Below are 24048 nucleotides of genomic sequence, written 5' to 3'. Positions count from 1 at the left end.
TAGGTACCACCATGATGGGTAGAAACACCAAGGTCCTGGGGCACCTGGGTGGCTCAGTCGGTTAAGCGTCCGACTTCCGCTCAGGTCACGATCTCGCGTCCATGAGTTCGAGCCCCGCGTCGGGCTCTGTGCTGACTGCTCAGAGCCTGGAGCCTGTTTCAGATTCTGTGTCTCCCTTTCTCTCTGACCCTCCCCCGTTCATGCTCTGTCTCTCTCTGTCTCAAAAATAAATAAACGTTAAAAAAAAAAAAAAAAAAAAAAAGAAACACCAAGGTCCTGAGAAAATTAGATTGTATGCTCAGAAAAGAATGCAGAGCAACCCTGAGCACCATAGGGCCTTTTGGCTTCAGAGACCTTCTCACCTTAAAGATGCAAGTCTAAATCTTTAATCCTAAGCATCCTAGTTTTGAGTCTTTATGTCCTCGCCCATATTTTGGTGTCAAAGCTGAAGGCCTCTCAGTTTCTCCCTGCTTACCTAAATTCCATCTTCCTCAACAGGCCTCTCTGAAATATTCTAGCCAATTTTATGCTCCTCTCTGATATACACTCCCCTCCCTTTCAGACACAAATCCCTATAAATCTGGCCGTGTATGCTGTGGGACCCCATTTCTCTGCAAATGTCACAGCTTCAGCTGCCAGGAAGCTTTACCCAACCCCGTTTAGCTTTCATGCTTGGAGAGCTGAGAGCATGATGGTGGTGAGAGCGCTGACATTAAGTCCTACAGTACATATTCACTGACATCTAAGCTCCTATGACTTGTGGAGAGGATGCAGAAAGGGGCATCCAGGAAGGAGCAGAGGCTAAGAAGGAACTGAGGATATGGGCAAAGATCTTTCACAAATGAAAGTATACGCTAGACTCCCAACTCTGAACTTTTATTCTCCTGGAAACAATCAATCATCTTTGTTAGTGGCAGTTGAGGGAAAACATGTATGCTCAGTTCTGTCGAAGCAGACGTGAGTATCTGTGCACGGCATCCACAAAGGCCCCCACATGTTCTGGGTCCATGTCAGGGTAAAGTCCATGGCCCAGGTTGGCAATGTAGCGCTGTGGCCCGAAGTCATTCAGCATCTGCTGCACCAGCCGTCCAATCTCCTCCTGGGGGACCAACAGGGCACTGGCTACAGGGGGGCCAGCAAACCCTACACTCACTATACATAATAGTGACACATACACATGTAGACATGCTTCTACTAAGTGTTATTCATTCAATCATTCACTCAAAAAAGTTTACTGGATGCTTAATATGGGCCAGGCCCTAAGACAACACAAATGAACAATTATAAAAAAAAAAAAAAAAAAAAAAATCCTGCTTTACTAGAGCTCACTTAGAGGGACAAACATATAATAAAGACACAAACACACAGTAATACACACAACCATATCCACAACCATGGGAGTACACAAACTCACAGACATACACAGGAACTCAGATTGATACCTCAGATGCATACAGGGCACAGGGGTCCAGGTTGCCCTGCAAGGTCACCGTCTTCCCCACACGTTCCCTGAAAGCAGAGTCAGTGCCACGTTCTGGTGATTGCACACATGGCAGCTGCACCCTCTCCACCTCACCCACCATCACTCACCGGGCTTTCTCTGGGGCCACTGTCCAGTCAAGCCCAACCACCTCGTAGCCAGCTTGGGCCAGCTCTTCCAGGGCAAAATGTCCATCTTTAGCAAAGATGATCTGGAAAAGGGCAGACCTCTGAGGCTACAAAAGGACCTTGCTATGCCCACTAACCTATCTTGGCTGCACCTCTGCTGCCCTCTAGTGGTCACTTCAGTCCATGCAGGAAATACCCTGAAAGTTCCATGGGCCCACCTTCACTTACTCTTTCCCCATCCTTACCATGGGCACTGGTGCCAGGCCTGACTCCTGCAGCCTGGCCTTCACACGCTTAGCCACATCACGGATATAGGGCAGTGCAAATTTATTGAAGAGTTGTGGGCCAAGATGCCCTGCATGGGACTCAAAGAGCTGCAATGCCTACAGTTGGGAGGTAGTAAAGAGAAATATATAACACACAAAGAGGAAGAATCTCAGGCCTCACACACAGAAAGTATCTCAATTTTTCCCTAGTGACTTCAGACTCTCATACTGCTTAAGCCTATAAACCCAGTTCCATTCAAAAAGTTTTGCCTTCTTTAGATCCCAGTGCTAACTTTGGTTTTTTAACACATACAGCATTGCCAATATCAACGTCAAGGTGGGCTTAGCTGCGCCAGCCAAATCACTGCAGGCCAAGCTTCTTTCATGCCTGGCATTAAGACACTTATCCTCTCAGATGTAGGAAACTCTGCTGCTTCTTTTCCTTCTAGACCCCAGCCTATTTCTCTCCCTCAGGACCCACCTGGGCACCAGCAGCCACTTGTCCTACCAGATATGGGACCAGAGCATCAGTGAGGATGCGAAGCAACTGGTGACTAGCCTGTGGTCTCTGATAAAGCCAGCGCTTGGCCTGAGCCATGGTGCTTGAGCTGCCACCCTCAACCATGTATGTCATCAAAGTCCACTGCAAAAGGATACAGAGAATGTCACAGGTGTAAAAGCCAGACTGATACTTCCTTCCCTTGTGTACACTAGACCCTCCAGAGTGATTTTCCCATGCCCAAGTCCCTGCCATGTTCCACATTACCGGGGCACCAGCAAAGCCAATCAGCGGCACACGCCCAGCTAGCCGTTGTCGAGTGAGGGTGATGGCCTGGAACACATAGCCCAGCTCAGAGGCCACTGTTGCTGGATCCCTGAGGCGTTCTAAGTCCCGCTCTTCTCTTAATGGCTCTGGGAAGCTAGGCCCTTTGCCAGGCACCATAGTCACCTCCATGCCCAGTGCCTGGAGGGGGAGAAAATATCTGGATTCCCAACCTGTAACTCTAGAAGGAAAGGCTGTTTAGCCCATGCCAAGAAGGAGGAAAAGGAGAATGAAACTCAGCCACACTCCATCTCTTTCGGCCCAAGTTTTTCCGTTAGGTGAAGATAAGTGCTTATCTTGAGCCTTGCCTATCTTTACCCTTTCTTACTCATCAGGTTTGAGCAGGTACCTGGGGTACAACAAGGATGTCAGAGAAGATGATGGCAGCATCCAAAGGGAAGCGACGCAGTGGCTGTAGGAAATAGACGACAGGTTACTAGGAGGCAAGCGGAGGGCATAAATTCCTCCCTTTTTTGTGGAGGTCTCACCTGCAAAGTCAATTCACAGCAGGCCTCTGGGGAGCGACAGGTGCTGAAAAAGTCCTGGGCAGCCCTAGTTTCCCTAAACTCTGCAAACAGAAGAGGGAAGCAGGGCTCGACCTTGAGGAACCTCTGAACCCCTCCCCTGCCCCTCAAAAAACTTCACCCTCCAGAGTTTCACCTAGACTCCCAAGCTCTGACCCTGACCTGGTAAGTAGCGGCCTGCCTGCCGCATGCACCAAACGGGAGTGTAATCTGTGTCTTCTCCCCATGCTGCTCGCAGGAACGTGTCATTCTTCAGCTCTGGAAAACCCTGGGATCTGGAGATCAGGAGGGGGTGGGGGTAGGTGTCAGTAAACTAGATTGGAGGTTGGGAAAGGCCTGGGTTCTTAAGGCGAATTCATTCCAACACCACTATCTGCCTTCTCCAGGCCAGTTCCTAAGCTGTGGCTCCCCACCCATTCCGCCTCTTCTTTGCCTATCAGATGGCGCACAAGACTAGAAGGGCCCGCGCTGGGGCCTCTATTTTACACAGTCCCAACTTGCCCCAGCTCAAAGCCAAAGCCACTAGAAAGACTGGGGAGAGGGGGAAGGAAAGCCCAGTAAGGATTGATTAGGGTCTCTGGACCAGAAAAATCTCAGGAACTGGGGTACCTATGGGCTGGTTCCGGAGCTTATAGATCCCCAGGCTGAGGGACAGTCAAGGAGAAAACAGAGTAGACGGTGCCGAAATACGGATCTTAATTGAGGATTAGAAAGTCCTGGGGACATCCCCTAAATGAAAGTCTCGGGAATCCATGGGTGGAGGATTCGGGATTCCAGCGACTGGAGTTCGGTTTGGGAGCTCTCCAGGGCGGAGGAAGAGGGGTATAGCGGCAGATTTCTGAGTTGGAAGACTCAGGTCAGAAGCCACACTGGCCACACCTCGTGGTGCAGGAAACTCACCCCAACCCGTTAGCCTCCATGATAAGCTGTCAGCGACTGCAAGCACAGTCCGCACTTTAAACTGAACTGGAACCTGCTCTGAGATCAGGCTCCACCCCTTCCTGGAATGAACCAGGGCCGTAGCCATGATGAAAGTCACATGATCAGACTCCAGCAACAGCTCCCGGGCTGTCCCGGCTGCTGCCTGTAGGACCACCCTACCTCCGTCACCGTAAAGTCCGCTGTAGCGACGCAGCAACAAACGCCGCCCCACGTCCACCCCACCCCCAAGAACCTCGCTACAACTACACCTTACCATCATGGCATCAGCAGTTTCCTCTCCTCTGATGAGGAGATGGTGAGGAGGCGTTACCAGGATGCCCTGGTAATCCCGAAGGTTCAGCCCAAGATTCACTTTTACTCCCACGCTCAATGATTCTAACAATCTTATGCGTAATGACTAGGCACACCGTCGGTTACAGAACCAAGCCATCCGGGGAAATGAAATCATTAAAAATTTATATAACCTACTAAGAGGCGGGCTGTATGATAGATGCGGAGGTTACAGTGGTGACCAAGACAGCCCCTTCCTTTAGGAAGCTACAGACTGGTGGGGAAACAGAATTGGCAAGCCTAATAGTAAATGTTTTATGAGGAAAAAGCTAGAAGCAGCCAGCAAAAGCTCCTCGCTTAGCTGGGGAAAGCAGTGGGGGTATTCCAGGCAGAAGGAACAGCATGTGCAAAAAGAAGGCGCAAAAGGGGTGCCCGGATGGCTCAGTCGGTTAGGTGTCCGACTTCAGCTCAGGTCATGATCTCATGGTTCACGAGTTCAAGCCCCACCTCGGGCTCTGTGCTGGCAGCTCAGAGCCTGGAGGCTGCTTGGGGTTCTGTGTTTCCCCCTCTCTCCTACCCCTCCCTGGCTTGTGCTCTGTCTCTCTCTCTCTCTCTCTCTCTCTCTCTCAAAAATAAACGTTTAAAAAAAGAAAAAAAGAAAAAAAAGAAGACGCAAAAGAACAAATACCTATTATGGGAACCAGAAGATTAATCTGGTGAAATTAAAGAGGCTGGAGATGTCTTCAGAGTCCAGATCATGCAGGCGCCCTTGTGAGATTTTCTTGTTCACTTTATTCTGTAGTAGTGTGGTAGCATACAAATAGCTTGGAGAGAAGGGAAGTGGGGCACTACATTCCCAACTTCCTAAGGAGGAAAAAAAAAAGGAAACCTGACCAAATTACATGATGTCATTTATTATTTCTTTTTTGATAACTTTGGTTATTTGAAAATTATATTAAAACAAAGCTTCCATCCAAGTGTCCATGAACAGATAAATAGATAAGCTACATGTAGTGTGTATATGTATGTGTATATATACGTATATACTATATATATATACACACACACATATGTATAATGGAATATTATTCAGCCCATAAAAATACATTAAGTTTTGATACATGCTACAATATTATTGTAATATTATGCTAAGTGAAATAAGACAGATATAAAGGGACAAATATTGTATGGTTCCACCTATAGAATATCTAGGATAGGTTAATTCATAGAGGCAGAAAGTAGATTAGAATTTACCAGGGGCTGGGAAGAGGAGTCCATGAGGAGTTATTGCTTAAAGAGAAAGAGTTTCTATTTAGAGTGATGAAAAAGTTTTGAAAATAGATAATGGTACTCTTAAAATGGTTAAAATGGAAAATTTTGTTACTTACCACAATTTTAAAAATTAATATATCAAAAACCATTGAATTGTACACTTTAGATGGGTAAATTATATGGAGTATGAATTATATCTCAGTAAAACTGGTTGCAGGGGAGGGCACAAGACAAAGTTTCCTTTTCCTCCATGGTTGTACTTCAACACCTGTCCATCTTTCTTTTTCTTTCTTTCTTTTCTTTTTTTTTTCTTTTTTTTTCTTTTTTTTTTTTCTTTTTTTTTTTTTTTGCCTCTATCCTATCTAACCACCTTGGAGTCCCTTTCCCACCTTGCACCTTTCTTCTCTTCTGGTTCAGGATTACTGGGAGAAACTGTGTGTCCTAGGATTAGGAATAACTACCAGGAGCAAGCCTGAACAACTCAAGACTCGTGTCACTGGTAGGGTCGAGCAGGGGACTATTCTCCCAAACGTTTTAGTAACACTGCCCCTAGGATGGGGAGCCTGAGAGGATATCTAGAAGATTTTTAAAGATTCTTCTAGTTTTAGTATGACTCATTGGGTGTGGGAAGGCAAAAACAGGAGGCCAGAGAACGAGAAAAATGGCTGTTACAATGATTCAGGCTAGATATGATTGTGGTTCAATGAGGGTATAAAATGGTAGCAGCAATAAGGATGAAAAAGGGGAGACTGATCAGGTTGGAGACTACTGAACTTGGGTCTGGTTGGCTGAGTGGGAGGCACGTTGGTTTGCAAAAAGATTAAGTATCCGGGTACATAGGATAATACGGCGGGCGCGAGGGATGCCCTTAGTCCAGAATTTACGGCAAGGGCTGGCCGAAGGCGGGGCAGAGCGTGGTGAGAAGCTTGATAAGCCTTCGTGGCGGCGGCTTCAGCAGCTCAACCGCCCCTGGCGTTTCTTTTTGCTGTTTCGCCATGGCGGGCCCAGGCCCGGGCGCGGCTCTAGAGTCCCCTCGGCAGCTGCTGGGCCGCGTGCGCTTCCTGGCGGAGGCAGCGCAGAGCCTCCGCGCCGGACGGCCGCTACCAAAGGCGTTGGCCTTCGTTCCGCGCGAGGTGCTCTACAAGCTTTACAAGGACCCGGCGGGACCCTCGCGCGTGTTGCTACCGGTGTGGGAGGCGGAGGGCCTGGGGCTGCGCGTGGGAGCCGCGGGCCCCGCCCCTGGTACCGGCTCCGGGCCCCTCCGCGCTGCCCGCGACAGCATTGAGCTCCGGCGCGGCGCCTGCGTGCGTACTACCGGAGAGGAGCTGTGCAACGGCCACGGGCTCTGGGTGAAGCTGACCAAGGTACTCCCAGGCCTGCCCTGGGCTCCGCAAAAGACCCCGGGGCCAGGGAAGCTCCAAGCTGTTCTCCTCCCCACCCCCACATTTAGCTGGCATTGCGTTCCGTGTTCTTTGCCTTGGGCTGGGCAGGGCGGGCCGCTGGGCAGTTCCCTGACGGCTGTTCCCATCTTGCGCTTCTTGGCAGGAGCAGCTGGCAGAACACCTGGGCGACTGCGGACTGAACGAAGGCTGGCTGCTGGTGTGCCGACCGGCGGAGGGCGGGGCCCGCCTCGTACCCATCGACACACCTGACCATCTTCAGCGGCAGCAGCAGCTCTTTGGCGTGGACTACCGACCTGTGCTCAGGTGCTGCACTTGAAAGGGCGGAGCTTGATGCCTGATACCTTGGCCGGGAAGGAAGTGTGGCACAGCGAGGGAGGTGGGATGTGGACTGAAGGCGGGGTTAAGAGCAGGAAGGGGCGGCACCTGAATGGAGCTGGGGTGAAGCTTCTGGAGGCCTAGATTGGTGGAGATTGAGCTCTGGAGAAAGCCCACTGGGGGTGTCATTCTGCCCAGTGATGTCTCCCCATCCCACCCCCTACTCTGTGTCCACAGATGGGAACAAGTAGTGGACCTGACATACTCTCATCGCCTTGGATCAAGGCCCCAGCCAGCCGAGGCATACACGGAAGCTGTACAAAGGCTACTGTGAGTGCGCTGGGGTGGGATAGGGAGGAAGGATCTGCAGGTCTGGGCCTGACCTAATTAGGGACTTGGGGTTGCTTAGCTATGTGCCCCCGACGTGGACCTACGAGTGTGACGAAGACCTGATCCACTTCTTGTACGACCACCTGGGCAAGGAAGATGAGAACCTGGGTAGCGTGAAGCAGTATGTGGAGAGCATAGACGTTTCCTCCTACACGGTGGGTGCTGGGACTCCTCCCACCCCAAGCAAGATGTCCCATCTTGCTAGATCCAGAACCCTCACCTCTAAGCCAGGGCCAAACCTGAACCCCACAGGCCAGACTTAGTCCAGCACTGTATTTTGGAAGTCCTGTAGGAATCCCCACTTGCACACATACCAGCTGTGCTTTTGACCAGCTCCATGTATTTTTTTTCTTGTGCTCCCTGGCCCAAAGCACACCTCCCAGTGCAGAGAGTGGGGTAAACACTGACTCCACCTCTCTGCCCCACCCCAGGAGGAGTTCAATGTGTCCTGCCTGACGGACAGTAACGCAGACACCTACTGGGAGAGTGATGGTTCCCAGTGCCAGCACTGGGTACGGCTTACCATGAAAAAGGGCACCATTGTCAAGTGAGTGGGCTCTGAGGTAGGACAGGGTGGGCAGGCCAAGTGCTTATAAGTATACAGAGACCTATGTGTATACTCTGATCACCTAGGAAGCTGCTGCTCACAGTGGATACCACAGATGACAACTTTATGCCTAAGCGGGTAGTGATCTATGGAGGCGAAGGGGACAACCTGAAGAAGCTGAGTGACGTGAGCATTGATGAGTGAGTGAGCAAGCTGGTCTGGGAGGGGATATGGGGCATGATTGTAGTAATGGGGCCTGCCCCCACTTGGAAGCATAAGGTTAGGTTAGAGCCCAGCAATCCCTACAGGCAAGGGGTATTCAAAGTGCCTCACGTCCATCTCCTCAGGACCCTGATCGGGGATGTCTGTGTCCTGGAGGACATGACCGTTCATCTCCCAGTCATCGAGATCCGCATCGTGGAGTGCCGAGGTGGGGCTTAAGGCTATAAGGAGGGAAAGGGAGTGACAGAGTATAGATAGTGGCTAGCTGTTAGTGAGTGTAGAGAAGAAATGGGGTTGGAGTTGGGATGAAGGCTATCAAACTAACTCCAGGATTTGAAGCTTTGGGCCTGAGCCAGGTGGGAGGCGCCAGGTATATGCCTTCCTTAAAGCCATAGAGGTTTTGGGCTCATCTGGAAGAGGAACTGAGTTGGGACCCTCAGGCATCCCAATATTACAGTGATGGATGGAGGAACCGGCAAAGAATATAATAATCAGAGTCAGATGAGTAGAAGGGGCTCACAAAGGTCCCAAGTTTCTAGGGGCTACGGGTGACAAAAGTCTGAGCATCAAAGAGCCATTCTCAGCTCTGAGAACCAGAGGCAGTAAGTGCCCTAAGTAACTTTGCTCTGACTCCTTCCCCCAGATGATGGGATTGACGTGCGTCTTCGAGGGATCAAGATCAAGTCATCTAGACAGCGGGAACTAGGGTTAAATGCAGACCTGTTCCAGCCAACCAGTCTGGTGCGATACCCACGCCTCGAAGGCACTGACCCTGAAGTACTATACCGCAGAGCTGTTCTCCTGCAGAGGTGGCTGTGGTCCTGGGCCTGCCCGGCCCGTCCTTTCCCCCCATCCTGAACCTCACATGTCTGTATGAAGGAGGTTCTCAAGGCCCTGTACTGTAAGCTCTTCCACTTCAAGGGTCAGGGCAGCCCCTGGGCCCTGCCTTCTCCTGTCTTTATGTGTTGGGGAGTGAGAGGGTCTTAAATCCATGCTACTTTCTTTAGTTGCATTATCTTTATCCACTCACCCCAGATTCATAAAGATCCTAGACAGTGTCCTACACCACCTGGTACCTGCCTGGGATCACACGCTTGGCACCTTCAGTGAGATTAAGGTGAGCCTGGCCCACCTAGTATTGGTCTCAGCAGTGGGCTCCTCCTTTCTGTTCATGCAAGCATTCACCCTTTTACACAGAGTTCTTCAAACCTACTCTAGGCCTGGACCTTTGCTGGGCTCTGGGAATGTAGGAAAAAAGCCAGACACAGATAGTTAAAATTCAGTGGTAGGCATGCTGTTCTCCCAGATAGTATATGAAATATACAAGAGCTGGGGTGAAGAAGTGACAGTGTGCACAAGGCAGATTGCATGAAAGGTGCATACTGGGAGTTGTTAGCTGCTAGATAACTTAAGAGAAGTATACAGGTAAATGTGAGTATGACCTGGGGATGAGGCTGGGAGTGGGGAGGCAAATAGCAGGCCCTGATAGCAGAGGGCACTATGGGCCAGGCTGTGAAGCAAGGACTATGTCCCAGGTCAGTGAAGCTATTGGAAGGGTTTTAAGTAGGTAATGACAAAGTTTGATTTTTTGTTTTAGAAAGCACTCGCCCCCCCAACCCCGGTGACTGGACTAAGGGAGAGATGGGAAACAAGGAAGGGGAGGGTCGTGGGGGGGATGAACTAGGCATGGACTAGAACCATGGAATTGGGTCCAGGCATAGAGGAAGGTTCCGGGTCCTGGACAGAGACTGACTGCCTGCCAGTCTTGCTCTGGCCACCTCTCCTCACCAGCAAGTGAAGCAGTTCCTGCTGCTATCACGCCAAAGGCCAGGGCTAGTGGCCCAGTGCTTGCGTGACTCAGAAAGCAGCAAGCCCAGCTTCATGCCACGCCTGTACATCAACCGGCGCCTTGCCATGGAACACCGTGCCTGCCCCTTAAGGGACCCTGCCTGCAAGAACGCAGTCTTCACCCAGGTCTGGACCACTTGGGGTCGGACCAAGGGAGGGTCAGTAAAGGGCCTGGGGGCTGGACCAAGAGGAACCTGAGTAAGGTCTTTGGTCTAAAGTGGGGCCAGATCTTGAAACAGACTTTCCTATAACTCCCTCCCTTTTCCCCTGCCCCCAGGTTTATGAAGGCCTCAAGCCCTCTGACAAGTATGAAAAGCCCTTGGACTACAGGTATGGCATGAGGTTGAGGGATTTGTGCTGGAGTTACATAAACTATATATACCCGCACACTGCTTCTGGAACCCTTCACCATTACCCCTCCGTAGCCCCTACTTCTGGCTGGTGTCCTGTGAACCATCCTGAGCCCTGGCCCAGCATCCACTCCTTCTTACAGGTGGCCCATGCGCTATGACCAGTGGTGGGAGTGTAAATTCATTGCAGAAGGCATCATTGACCAAGGTGAGGCCCTGACAAAGGATAATAAGGGTCCAGCCTTCAGCGTGGTAGAGGCTTCTGGGGTCACGAGCTAACCAAGATAGAAGACCTGCTTATTAACCCTTTATGGGGGCTGGGACTCTTGAATTCCCCAGTGGAGAGCATCTGTGTCATTTCAGGGGGTGGTTTCCGAGATAGCCTGGCAGACATGTCAGAAGAGTTGTGCCCTAGCTCAGCAGACACCCCTGTGCCTCTGCCCTTCTTTGTGCGCACAGCCAACCAGGTAATCTCCTATCTCTACTTCTCAAGTTGTTTCTGCTGTTCATCTCTGCAAACCTCCCAGGTGCTGAACTAGAGAGGGAGCAGAGGAGGGACCGAGTTGCCTGGGGCAGCCTCTGGGCAGACAGGAAAGGAGGGGCCATTCTACAGTCAGGGATCATTCAGGGCCTCTGGTGGAAAGTGTGCAGGCAAGTCTTTGGAGAATCTGGGGCAACAAAGTAGGGTCCATTGCATGCCATGCTGACAGCTCTATCTTGGGGGCAGGGCAATGGCACTGGTGAGGCCCGGGACATGTATGTGCCTAACCCCTCCTGCCGAGACTTTGCCAAATATGAATGGATTGGACAGCTGATGGGGGCTGCCCTTCGGGGTAAGGAATTCTTGGTGAGTAGCCTAATCTGTACCCACATCAGATGAGCCTGGCCCCTGGAAAGAAGAAGAACCACCCAAACCTGGGCAGCCCAATGTGAGAATACCATAGTGATTATTTGTCCCATAGGTCCTGGCTCTGCCTGGTTTTGTATGGAAGCAGCTCTCTGGTGAGGAAGTGAGTTGGAGCAAGGACTTCCCAGCTGTGGACTCTGTGCTGGTAAGTAAGGCCTGGACCTGGTGTTTACTCTGTGCAGCCCCTGAAGATTGCTGCTCCCAAAGGATGTCTTGAACCTTCTCTAACCTCACATGTACTCCTTCTGTTCCCATGGCTTCAACTACTTTCTTTATTCTGGTGACCCCTAAAATCTTACCTCCATCTCCAGCCTCTTTCCTAAGTTTGGAGTCTTATATGCATCTGCCTGCAGGACATCTGCCCCAGATGGAACCTCAGGCTCAGCACTGGGAGTTCATCACCTCCCAGTCTACTGCCTTCTAGGGGTCCCTGTCTCAGAACAGCACCACTACCCACCCTTCCCCATACCAAGGGCCTCAGTGTCAGCCTTCATTCCTCCTTTTCCCTCACCTCCCACATTCTGTTACATCTCCCTCTGGAATCTGTCCACTTCTTCTATTTCACCGCTCTCCTCCTCGTTCAGGCCACTTTCCTTTCTGACACAATCAGTGACTGCAGAGTTGGTATTCCTATGTCCATTCTTACCCATCTGATCTCCTGCAGCCAGAGTAATTCATTTCCCTCCTCTTGTTTAAACCCTTCAGTGTCTCTGCTCTGGGCTTAGGGTAAAATGCAGAACCTGACAAACCTTATATGACCTCTGTATGCCTGTCCACTTAGTTCACATTCAGGCTCTAGCCAAACAGATTCCACAGGCCTTTTGCTCTTTCAACCTTTTTTCAAGATGTTCTCTCTCCTGACTTCCTGTGGCCCAGCCAACAATCAGCCATCATTTAGGTTTTAGCTTGGATGCCATTTCCTTCAGGACACCTTCCCTGACAGCCAAGGAAGTGTTGTCTTGATGCTTTCATAGCCCTTGTACTGACCCCCTCACTGCCCTCATTACCTGCATGGGACTGCCTTGCCTGTCTGCCTCTCCTGCTTCCCTGTGAGCATCTTGAGAGAAAACAACATTGTCTCAACAATGAAAGGCTGACCTCCTTGCCTCTCTCCAACCCCCAGGTGAAGCTCTTGGAAGTGATGGAAGGAATGGACAAGGAGACATTTGAGTTCAAATTTGGGAAGGAACTAACATTCACCACTGTACTGAGTGACCAGCAAGTAGTAGAGTTGATCCCCGGGGGTGCAGGCATCATAGTGGGATATGAAGACCGTTCCCGTTTCATCCAACTGGTGCAGAAGACGCGGCTAGAAGAGAGCAAGGAGCAGGTACCACCCAGAGGCCAGGAGAACAGAGAGCTTTGCACAGCTCCTGATAATCAGAGCCTAGCCTAATAGGCTACCAGTACCCAATCCCAAGAACTCTGGCCCTTACCATTCCTCTGCCCTACATTCCTGCTTGTTGGTGGGGTTCAGAGGTGGCCCCTAGTGCTAAACAAACATCATGTCATGTCCCCCATTATCTCTATGAGTGGATGCCAAGTGACTCCACCACACACTGATTTGGGAGTTGTGCCCTCTTCCCTAGCCAGGCCTCTCCCTCCTTCTCCAGGTGGCAGCCATGCAGGCAGGACTGCTAAAGGTGGTGCCACAGGCTGTGCTGGACTTGCTGACCTGGCAGGAATTGGAGAAGAAAGTGTGCGGGGACCCAGAGGTCACTGTGGACGCTCTACGAAAGCTCAGTGAGTGTGGGGCAGGGCAACACAGGGATAGAGGCTTAGGACTAGGTAGGTTGGGACCTAAGAATGAATTCTGACTTTGTCCCCAGCCCGGTTTGAGGACTTCGAGCCATCTGACACTCGAGTGCAATATTTTTGGGAAGCACTGAACAACTTCACCAACGGTCAGTGGAAGAGGGGAGAGTGATGCCTGGGTTCAGACTCCACTTGTAGGATACAGAAACAGGGTAGAAATTGTAGAACCTCCCCCACCATTAGTGCAGGTACTGATTTCCTTCTCCATCCAGAGGACCGGAGCCGCTTCCTGCGCTTTGTCACTGGCCGCAGCCGTCTGCCAGCACGGATCTATATCTACCCAGACAAACTGGGGTGAGTGCAGGTGGCAGGGATAGGGGTCCAAAGGGTCTGTGGCTGGCCTTTGCCCTCTTCCCCCCACACATACTCACATGTCAGACCCCTACCCTGTGCCCCTACAATTCTTTCTAATCTGTGGCCCCTCCACGCTCCCAGCTACGAAACTACAGATGCGCTGCCTGAGTCTTCAACTTGTTCAAGCACCCTCTTCCTACCACATTATGCCAGGTGGGTTTCTTAGGCTCAAACCTAGAGAGTGGGGAGTGGGGGAAGGAGTGGTATCCTAGGATGGAGGAGGACTTCCAGTACTGAAGTGCACAAACTGGAACCCCATCACCCATCACCCCGCGCACTGACCGCACTGACCGCACTGACCCTCGTAGTGATGGAAGGACCTCTGCACCTGGTGCTGACCAAGTCTCCGTCTCCCTCAGTGCCAAGGTGTGCGAGGAGAAGCTCCGCTATGCGGCGTACAACTGCGTGGCCATTGACACTGACATGAGCCCTTGGGAGGAGTGAGGCGGCACCAGGGGGCAGCCTCGGGCCAGCAGGACCTTGCCTGCACAGGTCCCACTAGGCGGCGCCCAGGGTGAAGACATGTTCCCTGGACCAGTGGGGTCTGCATACTCCTGACCTGAGCTGACATGCTCAGAAAAATACAGCACGCCCCTGTGTCTGCTTGGAGTGGGGGTGGTGGGTTGACCCTGGTGGCCCAGCCCCTCAGACCCACAAGCCCTGTGCGTGCTCGGGGTTGCTTCCCGAGTTGTTCATCCTCAGTGAGAGGGAATCCCACAAGCCCAGCACAAGCTGCCAGGCCTGAGCTACTTGAAGGGGGCCTTCTAGCTCCCCACCCCATGGACTTTACTTCAGTTTTTTGTTGTTGCTTTTTTTTTTTTTTTTTTTTTTTTTTTTTTTTTTTGCTTCCCCGCCCCCCGCCTTTTGCTGTTTTTCTCTGGCTTCAGCCTGGATTCAAAACTAAAACCTCTGGAGGGTGGTGGAGGCTCCTCCCCAAACAAGGCATTGGAGTAATGGCTATCCTCTTTGGTCACCTGCCCCAAGAATGAAGCAGCAGCTAAGCATCTTCTCACTCACATACTTGTATTTTCCTCCTCTCCCTCCATACCCAAAGTGTGAGCTCTGCCCTCCCTCCAATCCAGTCTCAAACTACAGAGTGCCATCACCTTCTTTGGCTCAGAACCTACATGTTCTCAACGTTAAATCACCACCACCATACTGTATTCAATGCTTCTGCATTGCCTCCAGCCTGATTCCCCATCTGCTGTGTCATCTCCAAGATTGTGCAAGGTTAAAGCCAGTTATGTCCTCTCTGAAATCTTCAGTAGCTCCCTTTCACCCAACTCAAAGCTTAGACTTTAAACCTGCTCCTAAGCCTTATGCAGGTCTATGCCCCAGTGCTCCTCCCTTAAGGGCCTCCATGACACCCCATCAAAGAAGATCTTGCACATGGGAAAGTTTAATAAATGGATGTATTCATTCCTTCAGAATGTGTTTATTGGGCTCCAGAGGGATGGCAGAGAAGGTTCTTCTAGGACTTCAGGGCTCTTGGCTGGAAGCCAGGGAGATCATGTGTCAAGTAGGAGTGGTGAGTCTCACAATGACAAACATTAAATTTGGAGATAAGCAGGGAAATAAGGACGCTACTGGGAGAGGGGGCAGTGGTGTGCAAAGCCTGGCCTGGCATCTTCTGGGATGGAGGATGGGAATCCACCTTCAGGAACCAGGTAGGCAGAAGAATTTGACATCGTAAAAGACAAAGCCTTGAGATGGCTGATCAGCCAGGTCAAGCTTTTGACAAAAGACACAGCAGCACAGCTACTCATTCACCCACCACACTGCCTCCAATTGCCACGCAGCTAGGGTGCAGTCTTTAAGGACAAGTACCTGGTGAGAGATCTCCTGAGCTTATAGACCCATCCCCCTCCCCCAGCAGAAGGAGTTGACCTCAAGCATGGTCTCAAGTGAAGTGGCATTCACTCTCCCAATGCTCCTCCATGCTGCCCTGGCTGGGAAACTCCAGGCCTTGGCCTTGAACCCTCCCTCTGGGGCTGTGTGTTCCCCAAGGCCTATCTCCCCATAACTCTGTGTCTAATACCCCAGCTGAGCCTCCCAGGCAGCCCTCATCTTGTGACTCCAATGCCTGTACCTTGGGTGGTCCACAGGAGACTTACCTCCCTCTTGTGGCAGCCCCTTCCTGTCCAGGGAGGTGGAAGGGTAGGAGCCCCTGAGGCTGCCACTCTCATCCAGCTCTGTTCTTCCCAGCAAGCTCCCACCCCCTTGTGCAGCCTGCCCCCTCATTCCACCTATCAGAGGAGCACATTCCCCTTCTCAGGGAAGAGCCTGGCCAGCATGTACCTGCTGGGGCTATTCTTATTTCTGTGTCTGGTACTGGTTTGGCCCCTCCTTTACCAAATTGGACTCACACTGTTTATTTTGTAGCTTGCTTTTCATTCATTCATTCAATGAATGCATCAAGCAACCATGCCAGGCATTATACTAGGCACAATGGGGAAAATGTTGGCTAAACAGATAATTTTTGCTCTCTAGGAATTTAAAGTCTCACGGGAGAGAGTATATTAAATAATTGCATACACAATATTTAATAACATTGGTGTAAGAGTTCCAAAGGAGTAGCAAAGGGTATTGTTAAAAGAGCAGGGTGATACTAACCAGTGGGGCTCAATGGAATGCTAAATCCTTAGGCAGAATAACTGGGCACAAAGTCCAGCCAAGAAACATGTTGAGTCCTGTGTTCCTGGACTTTTAAGGGAAGAGAGAGAAGATACTCCAGCCTTAGAAGCTTGTTTTAGGATTTTGCATTGCCAAGCCATGAGGGTGTCAAGCAAGGGAGTGACATGATTAGATCTGCCTTTGGCATCTGTGTAGAAAATGAATTTGAAAAGGAGAGACTAGAGGCAGAAATGATGGTCACTGGGGCAAGGGGCATACTCATTTTAACTGTTATTTTTATTAGCTGCATTTTGTTACATTTTAAGAAATTTTCCTAACTTCTCATTTAAAACCCTCTACTGGGGCACCTGGCTGGCTCAGTCAGTAGAGCATGCAACATTTAATCTCACGGTCATGAGTTCAAGCCCCACATCAGGCATAGAGGTTACAATAAAACAAAACAAAAACTCTGTAGATGGATACTAAGGTTGTCTACAAAATTTTGATATTGAAAACTACAAGTATTCTAATAAACACCCTCACGCATATATCCTTCCATACCTATTTGATTATTTCCTTAGAATAATATCCTGAAATCACCATCAAACTGCCAAATTGCCAGGATGTATCAATTTTACTCCCTTTAGTGTATATTAATACCTTTATTGTGTCAGGTGTTGCAATACCTTGGTTTTCCCAGTCTGTACTTTGCCACTTAATTTCATATTTGTTCTTTCCTGATTTACAAAATTTTAAATTTTTATGAATTCAAAACCCCTATGGAAGAAACTGTATATTGAATATATTCTACGTGAAGTCAACATACTATACTAGTTAAGGGCACATTCTGTAGAGTTAGCATCCCTGTATTCATATCCTGGTTTTTCCACATACTAGCTGTTGACCATGGCCAAGTTTTCTCAGTTTTCTTTTCTTTTTAATGTTTATTTATTTTTGAGAGAGACAGAATGTGAGTGGGTTAGGGGCAGAGAGAGAGGGAGACACAGAGTATGAAGTAGGCTCCAGGCTCCGAGCTGTCAGCATAGAGAGCCCAATGCAGGGCTCGAACTCACGAGCTGTGAGATCATGACCTGAGCTGAAGTCAGACCCTCAACTGACTGAGACACCCAGGTGCCCCTCTCAGCTTCCTTTTCTGAAGCACCTATCCTTTTACTGTTGATTTGATTTGAAATGCTATCTCCTCATAATTTTATGCTAAATTTATATATATATAAATTATATATATATATATGAAATCCTAAAAAAATTTTAAAAAGAAATCATTTTTCACAGTACTGCCAGAATATTAAAATGACATTGCAAGTTGAAACCAAAGAGACCTTAATAGTCAGTGGGAGAAACTACCATTGTTCTGTGACCTTTAAATTTTTTTGTCAAAGCATCAAAAACTTTCTGTCAGTTATAAATGTAGAGGAAAATCAAAATATACTAAACTAATATTTATTTACTACTTTGTAATCTAAAGCATTTAGAGAAATTGAGAACTGTTTTTCTTGCAAAAAACATACCAAAAGTAATTTGAACAATGCTTGCCTCTTTTATTAAAATATGGAACAAGTATCTTCACTATGTTTTGATGAATTGTCATATACCTTTTTAAGTTTGGATCAGCTTCCAACATTCTCTTCTTTGTATTTTACAATCTCATTAAATTTATCTCTAAGAATTCCTTGAATGTGAAGGACTTTTTGCTGGCATAAGTTCCTTTGGAACATCTTCTTCCCTTTTGTCACAAGCATTTTCCTCCTTTATGTAGATAAAGTAGCCTTCACTAAATTCCTCTGGCTGTGTATCTATATTCTCTCATGATAGCAGTACTAACATTCCCACAATCAGCCATTTCTTGTATAACTCCATATATGTTTAATTGAATTTCACTTCCTGCCTTATCACTTTTCATTTCTTTGGTGCACTTTCATTTTGTTGACCAATTCTGTTATCTTTTTTTTTTTAATTTTTTTAACATTTATTCATTTTTGAGAGACAGAAACAGAGCATGAGCAGGGGAGGGGCAGAGAAAGAGGGAGACACTGAATCCAAAGCAGGTTCCAGGCTCTGAGCTGTCAGCACAGAGCCTGACGTGGGGCTTGAACTCACGAACCATGAAATCATGACCTGAGTTGAAGTTGGACACTCAACCAACTGAGCCACCCAGGCGCCCCCCGCCTTTTTTTTTTATGTCACATGGGTTTATCACTGGGAGACAAGGAAGCAACACAACTACATTCTTGCCGTCTGTGTATAAACAATTAAGAGATGTATGGTGACTACCAACATACTGAAAGAAGTGACATGATTGTTTCACTGTTCATGATGCATGTTCAAAAAAGTTGATTCTATTTTTTACAGTATTCTCATTGCTTTTGTGGAGGAGAGAATTTTTAGAGGGACTTCACCATTTTTACTGATTTCACCTGTTCATTTTGATTATACTCATAAATTTATTATATAGAAAGTTACAGAGATTTAAATGGGACACAAGTCCCAAATTTCAATAACCTCCATAAAACTCTTAAGACTTTATAGCTGCCAGTGTGGTGTTCTCCTCCCTGTCCCTCTTCCCTAACTTTTTCTTATTTCCAAAGTTTTATCACACTTTAATATGCTGCACAGTTTACTCATTTATTACTTAAATTTATTTATAATGTATGCTACCCCTGCCTGTTGGGATGAGGTTGGATCCTTATTTGTTCACTAATATACCTTATGAGCCTTAAACTGCCCTGGGCACATAGCAGTCACTCAGTAAACAGCTGTTCAATAAGTAAATAAAGTGTAGCTCATAAACCATACTTTCCAATTTAAAAACAAGGAAAATCAGCCCTCTGAAAATTTTGCTTCTAATAAAGGAGAAAAACTAGCAAATTGATTAAATCAGTATTTTTTAATTGTTTAACCATAAATAATCCAGATTCAGACCTTTAAAGCCAACAACAATGAAATTCTGTGTGCTTGAAAGGAAATATTGAAGTCCTAATTAATGAAGTTTCCTTCCAAGCCCTTTATAGAAACACTATAGCATCATTTGCTCTCTAACTTATGAATCTATTAGGCAACTGGTGGGCTTATGTACAAAAATAAAACACAAATATTTTAGGACCTGCAACTGGTTGCCAAAGTAGAGTTTCTCTTTTCATTTTTATCTTTCACTCAGTACTCTAAAAATAATAATTTCCTGCCCCACTGACAAGTCCACAGCCAAATGGAGTAGATGAATATTATGATGTGGCCAGCAAATTCCCAAAGAGAGAACTCTTGCAGACCGTGGGAAGAGTATTTCTGAGCCAAGGCCCAACTTTTGAAAGGTTTCCTTTGAAAGCTGAAAGAGAACTGTGGAGCTTGACCTTCTTGGGCTAGTCCCCACCACAGATAAACACATACATACAAATGTCCCCTGGGGAAGAAATGTGAACAAGAAACAAACATTACAAGGGGCGCCTGGGTGCCTCAGTCGGTTAAGTGGCCAACTTCGGCTCAGGTCATGATCTCACGCTCTGTGAGTTTGAGCCCCACGTCAAGCTCTGTGCTGACACCTCAGAGCCTGGAGCCTGCTTCTGTTTCTGTGTCTCCCTCTCTCTATGCCCTTCCTCCCCCATTTGCGCTCTCTCTCTGCCTTTCAAAAATGAATAAATGTTAAAAAAAAATTTTTAAAGAAACAAACATTATAGGGAACAGTCTTTATTCAGTAAGCATTTATTGAGTACTTCCCATGTAATTAATAAAAATAAATAATAAGAATGAGGCTAAGGATAATATAGATAACAATATAGATTGATTTAGTGAGAAGGAATGTTCAGAAAAAGAGATGTTGTCAGTGACCTGGGCCCTCAACTCCATTTTTCCACCACCACATGGGAGGTCAAGGGAAAATTTATGAGAAATTTTTAATTTACTCAATATTATTTACTTAGTATGTCCCAGGTCCTGTGCTGCTGGGACCTGGGTAGAGAGGAGCAACTAAGATATTGCCTTTGTCCTCCAAGGGCTCCCAGTGTGATAGAGAAAACATAAAAAAGGGATGACAATATTTTGTGATAAGTGCCATAATGTAAGTACTAGAAGCAGTGGGAGGCAGAAAGAAGGAATCCATGAGGCGGCAGTTGTTAAAAGTATGCTCCATGGCAGGGTGCCTGGGTGGCTCAGTCAGTTAAGCGTCCGACTTCGGCTCAGGTCATGATCTCGCGGTCCCTGAGTTCAAGCCCCGCGTCGGGCTCTGTGCTGACAGCTCAGAGCATGGAGCCTGTTTCAGATTCTGTGTCTCTCTCTCTCTGACCCTCCCCCGTTCATGCTCTGTCTCTCTCTGTCTCAAAAATAAATAAGCGTTAAAAAAAAAGTTTTTAAAAAAATAAAAAAAAAAAAGTATGCTCCATGGACCTCTGGGAGTCCTCAAGATCCTTTCAATGGATCTGTCATGTCAAAATTGCTTTCATAGTAATACTGAAATATGATTTGCCTCTTTCATTGAATTGATATTTGCACTAATGGTGCAAAAGCAATGGTGGCTAAAACTGCTGGTGCTTTGGCATGAATCAAAGCAGTGATACCAAACTCTATTAACATGCATTGCATTCTTCACTGCCACACACTTGCAATAAAAATAAAATAATAGTAATAAAATAATAATAAAGCAAAGTTTCATTTAATGTCTTTGATGAAGCAATAACATATTTTTATTAAATCTTGGTCCCTGAGTACATACAAACTATCAAAATTAATGAAGTAAGCCAGTCACTTCAAGGAAAACCACTAATAGTATTTGCTACCAATGATAATATTTGAGCTTAAAAGAGAAAATCAGAAGTTTGGAAAACCTGTATCTGTCATCATAAGCTTACCAGCTTTACAACATGTAAGGATTTTCTGATGAGATTGGTGGTTATATTAACAAATGTAATTTTTAAACTATAATAAGGGGCACCTGGGTGGCTCTGTCAGTTAAGCGTCCGACTCTTGGTTTCAGCTTAGGTCATGATTTCACCATTCATGAGTTCGAGCCCCACACTGGGCTCCACGCTGCCGGTGTTGAGCCTGCTTGGGATTCTCTCTGTCTCTCCCTCTCTCTCTGCCCCTCCCCTGCTTGTTCTCTCTCTCTCGCAAAATAAATAAACATTAAAAATATATTTTAAAATTTATGTATATAATGTATATATACATATATATACATATATATAATGAGTCAACATTTGGAATGATGTGCATAATTCAGTGAACCAATATTTTCCAAGTGATCAGTGTGTCAAGTTGCAAAATCATGCATAGGTAAAATGTCCATTTGAAGTGCAAGTATTAGAGTACAACAAGTTCATTAATACAGTGATTTTAGGGGTTCCTGGGTGGCTCAGTTGGTTAAGCGTCTGACTTCGGCTCAGGTCATGATCTCATGATTCAGGGGTTAGAGCCCGCCTCGGGCTCTGTGCTGACAGCTCAGAGCCTCGGACCTGCTTCAGATTCTGTGTTTCACTCTCTCTCTGCCCCTCCCCTACTCATGCTCTGTCTCTCTCTTTGTCTCTCTCTCTCTCTCTCTCTCTCTCTCTCTCGCAATGAATAAACATTTAAAAAAAAACACAGTGATTCTACATTGCAACAAATCTTTAACAAACTACCACTTATTGAGCTTTGATGTAGTATCAAAGAATATTACCTACAACTATCTGACGAGACTATTAAAATATCTCTCCCTTTCTAATTGTGTATCTCTGTGAAGTGAGGTTTTATCATAGAATACACTCAAAACAATGCATCACAACTGATGGGAGAATCCAGTTGTTTTCTTTCTTTTTTTAAATGTTTATTTATTTTGAGAAAGAGAGAGAGAGCAGCGGGGGGTGGGGGCAGCACAGAGATTGAGAGAGAGAGAGAGAGAGAGAGAGAGAGAGAGAGAATCTCAAGCAGGTTCTGTGCTATCAGTGCAGAGCCTGATACAGGGCTTGATCTCATGAACCATGAGATCATGACCTGAGCCGAAATCAAGAGTTTGACGCTTAAAAAACTGACTGAGCCATCCAAGTGCCCCCCAACTGTTTTCTCTTAAGCCAGATATTAAAGAGATCTGCAAAAAGGTGAAAGCATGGCATTCTTCTAATTGTTTTGTTTTCAAAACTTATGTTTTCATAAAAATGACATTTATGATACCATGTAATGGTATTATTTTTATCTTAAAACTGAATAATGTGTTTTAATTTCTCAGTTTGAGTTTTTAATATGGTGAATATCAATTGATATAATCCATATAAACAAAAGTTCTTTGGGGTCCCCAATAATTTTATTTTTAAGTAATCTCTGCACCCTGCATGGGGCTTGAACTTACTACCTGGAGATCAAGAGTCGCATGCCCCACAGACTGAGCCAGCCAGGTGCCCCAAGGGTCCCCAATATTTTAAGAGTGCAAAGAGCCCAGAGATCAAAAAGTTTGCAAACTGTTGCCCTAAGGGAATAATTTCAAGTCAGTTTAAACTGAATCAATCCCTCAAGTAGTCAACTACAGGAACAAATTCCCTGAAAATATCTGCTAGTTTAAACATGAGCTTATATTCTGCACAGCAAAGGAAACAACCAACAAAACTAAAAAGCAACCAACGGAATGGGAAAAGATATTTGTAAATGACATATCGGACAAAGGGCTAGTATCCAAAATCTATAAAGAGCTCACCAAACTCCACACCCGAAAACCAAATAACCCAGTGAAGAAATGGGCAGAAAACATGAATAGACACTTCTCTAAAGAAGACATCCGGATGGCCAACAGGCACATGGAAAGATGCTCAACGTCGCTCCTCATCAGGGAAATACAAATCAAAACCACACTCAGATATCACCTCACGCCAGTCAGAGTGGCCAAAATGAACAAATCAGGAGACTATAGATGCTGGCGAGGATGTGGAGAAACGGGAACCCTCTTGCACTGTTGGTGGGAATGCAAATTGGTGCAGCCACTCTGGAAAGCAGTGTGGACGTTCCTCAGAAAATTAAAAATAGACCTACCCTATGACCCAGCAATAGCACTGCTAGGAATTTACCCAAGGGATACAGGAGTACTGATGCATAGGGCCACTTGTACCCCAATGTTTATAGCAGCACTCTCAACAATAGCCAAATTATGGAAAGAGCCTAAATGTCCATCAACTGATGAATGGATAAAGAAATTGTGGTTTATATACACAATGGAATACTACGTGGCAATGAGAAAGAATGAAATATGGCCTTTTGTAGCAACGTGGATGGAACTGGAGAGTGTGATGCTAAGTGAAATAAGCCATACAGAGAAAGACAGATACCATATGTTTTCACTCTTATGTGGATCCTGAGAAACTTAACAGAAACCCATGGAGGAGGAGGGGAAGGAAAAAAAAAAAAAAAAGAGGTTAGAGTGGGAGAGAGCCAAAGCATAAGAGACTGTTAAAAACTGAGAACAAACTGAGGGTTGATGGGGGGTGGGAGGGAGGGGAGGGTGGGTGATGGGTATTGAGGAGGGCACCTTTTGGGATGAGCACTGGGTGTTGTATGGAAACCAATTTGACAATAAATTTCATATATTGAAAAAAAAATAAACATGAGCTTT

The 24048-nt window shown here is 47.0% G+C and overlaps 3 protein-coding genes across 12 annotated transcripts in view; 2 read left to right on the top strand and 1 right to left on the bottom strand.

Annotated features, from left to right (window-relative positions):
- Positions 1 to 860: 860 nt before the first annotated feature.
- On the bottom strand, positions 861 to 5290 carry UROD (uroporphyrinogen decarboxylase). Of its 6 annotated transcripts, none has more exons than XM_042950882.1 (10): positions 5122 to 5290; positions 3384 to 3496; positions 3186 to 3265; positions 3047 to 3109; positions 2641 to 2838; positions 2356 to 2517; positions 1854 to 1991; positions 1591 to 1691; positions 1443 to 1509; positions 861 to 1099 (listed from the first exon to the last, which is right to left on the bottom strand). In XM_042950882.1, the coding sequence occupies exons 2-10, from the start codon at positions 3409 to 3411 to the stop codon at positions 938 to 940; spliced, it is 999 nt and encodes a 332-aa protein (XP_042806816.1). In that variant the 5' UTR covers positions 3412 to 3496; positions 5122 to 5290; the 3' UTR covers positions 861 to 937. The 6 variants fall into 6 exon arrangements, with proteins under 6 accessions (XP_042806816.1, XP_042806818.1, XP_042806814.1 ...); XM_042950884.1 differs by lacking the exon at positions 5122 to 5290 and adding an exon at positions 4417 to 4480; XM_042950880.1 differs by lacking the exon at positions 5122 to 5290 and adding an exon at positions 4122 to 4308 and having other exon boundaries at positions 2383 to 2517.
- A 1342-nt stretch (positions 5291 to 6632) lies between these two features.
- Positions 6633 to 15278, top strand: HECTD3 (HECT domain E3 ubiquitin protein ligase 3). 5 transcript variants are annotated; one of them, XM_042950869.1, is made up of 21 exons: positions 6633 to 7069; positions 7251 to 7411; positions 7661 to 7753; positions 7833 to 7968; positions 8245 to 8360; positions 8447 to 8560; positions 8708 to 8790; positions 9226 to 9391; positions 9618 to 9699; positions 10374 to 10556; positions 10708 to 10760; positions 10924 to 10988; positions 11144 to 11247; positions 11508 to 11627; positions 11743 to 11832; positions 12811 to 13017; positions 13301 to 13430; positions 13517 to 13591; positions 13715 to 13796; positions 13938 to 14009; positions 14911 to 15278. In XM_042950869.1, the coding sequence occupies exons 1-21, from the start codon at positions 6701 to 6703 to the stop codon at positions 15047 to 15049; spliced, it is 2640 nt and encodes an 879-aa protein (XP_042806803.1). In that variant the 5' UTR covers positions 6633 to 6700; the 3' UTR covers positions 15050 to 15278. The 5 variants fall into 5 exon arrangements, with proteins under 5 accessions (XP_042806803.1, XP_042806805.1, XP_042806804.1 ...); XM_042950871.1 differs by lacking the exon at positions 14911 to 15278 and adding an exon at positions 14216 to 14692; XM_042950870.1 differs by lacking the exon at positions 14911 to 15278 and adding an exon at positions 14165 to 14692.
- EIF2B3 (eukaryotic translation initiation factor 2B subunit gamma) overlaps positions 15100 to 24048 on the top strand; it is a 132857-nt gene continuing 123908 nt past the window's right edge. Inside the window, exon 1 of the mRNA XM_042950875.1 lies at positions 15100 to 15384. Within this exon, the coding sequence (XP_042806809.1) occupies positions 15100 to 15384 (285 nt within the window). The remainder of the gene's footprint in view (positions 15385 to 24048) is intronic.

The sequence above is a fragment of the Panthera leo genome, chromosome C1 (assembly GCF_018350215.1).
Source record: "Panthera leo isolate Ple1 chromosome C1, P.leo_Ple1_pat1.1, whole genome shotgun sequence".
NCBI lineage: Eukaryota > Metazoa > Chordata > Mammalia > Carnivora > Felidae > Panthera > Panthera leo.
Note: the sequence above shows the minus strand (reverse complement) of the source record. Positions and strands in the feature narration are given on the sequence as shown.

What these genes read in the sequence shown, in the direction of transcription:
- UROD (XM_042950879.1), bottom strand. Translation starts at nt 4,141, where the DNA reads ATGGAGGCTAACGGGTTGGG. An exon ending in GGCAGGCCGCTACTTACCAG is followed by an intron (nt 3,266 to 3,383) that starts GTCAGGGTCAGA and finishes TTCTGTTTGCAG; the next exon opens with AGTTTAGGGAAACTAGGGCT. An exon ending in GCCTGGCACCAGTGCCCATG is followed by an intron (nt 1,692 to 1,853) that starts GTAAGGATGGGG and finishes GCCCTTTTCCAG; the next exon opens with ATCATCTTTGCTAAAGATGG.
- HECTD3 (XM_042950869.1), top strand. Translation starts at nt 6,701, where the DNA reads ATGGCGGGCCCAGGCCCGGGCGCGGCTCTAGAGTCCCCTCGGCAGCTG. An exon ending in AGTGACGTGAGCATTGATGA is followed by an intron (nt 8,561 to 8,707) that starts GTGAGTGAGCAA and finishes CCATCTCCTCAG; the next exon opens with GACCCTGATCGGGGATGTCT. An exon ending in AGAACGCAGTCTTCACCCAG is followed by an intron (nt 10,557 to 10,707) that starts GTCTGGACCACT and finishes CCCTGCCCCCAG; the next exon opens with GTTTATGAAGGCCTCAAGCC.